Source organism: Cebus imitator, unplaced genomic scaffold (genome assembly GCF_001604975.1).
Source record: "Cebus imitator isolate Cc_AM_T3 unplaced genomic scaffold, Cebus_imitator-1.0 Scaffold125, whole genome shotgun sequence".
NCBI classification, from domain to species: domain Eukaryota; kingdom Metazoa; phylum Chordata; class Mammalia; order Primates; family Cebidae; genus Cebus; species Cebus imitator.
The window spans coordinates 1635135-1637963 of record NW_016107440.1 but is presented as its reverse complement, the minus strand read 5'-3'; the positions used below and the strand labels follow the sequence as shown (position 1 = coordinate 1637963).

Sequence of the window (2829 nt, the reverse complement as noted above, 5' to 3'; positions counted from 1 at the left end):
AAAAAAAAAGAAAAGAAAAGAAAAAAGCCTAGAATAAACCCTTGAGTGCAGGATTAGAGTTCAAGATATGCAAACAAAGAAACAAGGAAAAGACAGAAAATCTCACAGGCCAGAGAAGGCTAAAGACACGTAACAATTAAATGTAATATAGTGCCATGGATTGGATACTGGAACAGAAAGAAAATGTTAATAGAGTTAACAGCAATATACCACTATCAATATTTAGTGAACTCCAAATAAAGTCTAGTGTTTATGGTCAGGACAGTAGCTCACACCTGTAATCCCAGAACTCTGGGAGGCTGAAACAGGTTGGTCACTTGAGATCAGGAGTTTGAGACCAACCTGGCCAACATAGTGAAATTCTACTTTGGCAAAAATACAAAAATTAGCTGGGTGTGGTGGCAGACACCTGTAATCCCAGCTACTTGGAAGGCTGAGGCAGGAGAAATGCTTGAACCAGGGAGGTGGAGGCTGCAGTGCGTTGTGATCATGCCATTGCACTCCAGCCTGGGCAACACAACGAAACTCCATCCATACCAACACCAGTTTATTTTGACATAAGTATTATGGTAACATAAGATGTTAAGAATGGAGAAAACAGGGTAAGTGATACACTGCTATTCTCTGTACTTTAACTTTTCTGTAAATCTAGAATTACGGCAAAATAAACAGCCTATTAAAAGAAAAGACCAAAGTTAAAACAGCAATTAATTTGAGGAAAATAGTAAGTTGAGAGTGGGCTAAAAAAAACAAACTTTAACTTCGAATTGGAAAATAATTAGAACTCATCTTCTAGAAACAAGACTAAGGCAGGTGAGGGTCTGATGTGCTGTGGGTAAGTTGTTCAATGCAAGTCCATTTCCTCATCTATAAATGGGCATATCAGAACCTAGAGTAGTTGGGATAATTAAATGATGAACTATAGTTATTAATAAAATTTTGGTCATTTTTATGTCACTTTCATTTCTGCCATATCCTTATATCATTTGTTATTTTTATTCACAATTTTTCTTTAAATTGACTTCAACAATGTACTAAAATTTATTTTAAAAGAAAAATTGGTAACTAGTGTTAAGTAGATGCCATAGTTTTTCTGTTATAGGTTCTATTTTATCAGTTGAGTACAATCTATGAAAACCTAACGCATACTACTTAGCAGCGCCTGATATATACATTCAGCACTCAGTAAATACTAGTTATTAACATCACAGCTCAGAATCATTAAAAAAAAAAAAAAAAAAAAGAATTAGTCATGATTATCAGAACAGGAATCTCCGAGGACAAAAAAAAGAGAATCATGGTGAATATATATCATTAGACCCTCTAAGTATTACTGTTTCAGATCATCTTTTAACTTTTTATTTTCTATGAGCTACAGCTTCTCACATGAGTCAGCAGGTCTAATCCAAGAATTTTAATTTATTTCCAAATTTGTAGACAGAGCCAAAGAGGTGCCATTATTAATAATCTGGTTGGTGGGGCCGGGCGCGGTGGCTCAAGCCTGTAATCCCAGCACTTTGGGAGGCCGAGGCGGGTGGATCACGAGGTCAAAAGATCGAGACCATCCTGGTCAACATGGTGAAACCCCGTCTCTACTAAAACTACAAAAAATTAGCTGGGCATGGTGGCACGTGCCTGTAATCCCAGCTACTCAGGAGGCTGAGGCAGGAGAATTGCCTGAACCCAGGAGGCGGAGGTTGCGGTGAGCCGAGATCGCCCCATTGCACTCCAGCCTGGGTAACATGAGTGAAACTCCGTCTCAAAAAAAAAAAAAATCTTGTTGGTAAGTAAAATGCTAGTGAACCGCTTTACGTATTCATATTTAGTAAGCTGTTTAATTGAACACTGACAGCATGAATTAGGAATGGGATTTCAGAACTAACAGGAATTTAAAAATTACCTTTTAACTCCTTAGAGATCTCTTCCTTGATCATACAGCTAATTAGCAGTAACCGTAGACAAAAATCTCCTGGTTTCTGATACTTAATTTCAGTGTCATTTATATGACTTAGGAAGTTCTGCTAACAATTGGGCTTTGATCAAAAATGTACATAATAGTTTTAACTCCTTATTATTTTGGGTGATAGAGTAGGTATGATTTTATAATGAGAACACTCAACTCTAGAGAGCTTCAGTAATTTGGCCACAACCACAGACCAATTAAGCCTAATATTTTGTCTAAAATTTTAATCTAGGATCTCCTTGTTTCCTGCTTTTCAAAACACAACGCACTGCTTTACTACAGAAAACAGTGTCACAGAGATAAACACAAAGATACTAACCACAGGCACAGTACTGAAGAAAGAAAAAGACCCAGAAAGTATTTTAAAGGAATTATATTATTGTATAACATATATAATAAAGCATTATTTTAAGTAGCTAAATTCAAGCAAGTTTTCTCTTACTTGTCTTCTCACCAACAGAATCCTCTGAAGGAAAACACTTTTTATCAACTTCATATTCCTTTGAAGAAACACTGTCACCTGATGAGTCCTGAAAATAAACAGGAAAAAAAAAAGTAAATCTGTAATTTTAACTGTTTTCTATTGAATGAATCCCAGCAGATCTGTTTCTAAAACAAAATATTTGGTTTATTATGAATTACATTTCATGTGATTTTAAATCAATTTTCAAATGATTTTTACAAAAATTTCCCCTGTATTCACTAAGTGTACATCATCTTTTAAAAGCCAGAGTACAAATACTGTAATCTGTCATCCTCTCAAAAATGTTTACTTCCTGGCCGGGCGCGGTGGCTCAAGCCTGTAATCCCAGCACTTTGGGAGGCCGAGGCGGGTGGATCACGAGGTCAAGAGATCGAGACCATCC

General features: G+C 36.4%; 1 protein-coding gene across 1 annotated transcript in view; it reads right to left on the bottom strand.

Moving 5' to 3' along the window:
- ESCO2 (establishment of sister chromatid cohesion N-acetyltransferase 2) overlaps positions 1–2829 on the bottom strand; it is a 29210-nt gene that overhangs the window by 22191 nt on the left and 4190 nt on the right. Inside the window, exon 3 of the mRNA XM_037742675.1 lies at positions 2406–2493. Within this exon, the coding sequence (XP_037598603.1) occupies positions 2406–2493 (88 nt within the window). The remainder of the gene's footprint in view (positions 1–2405; positions 2494–2829) is intronic.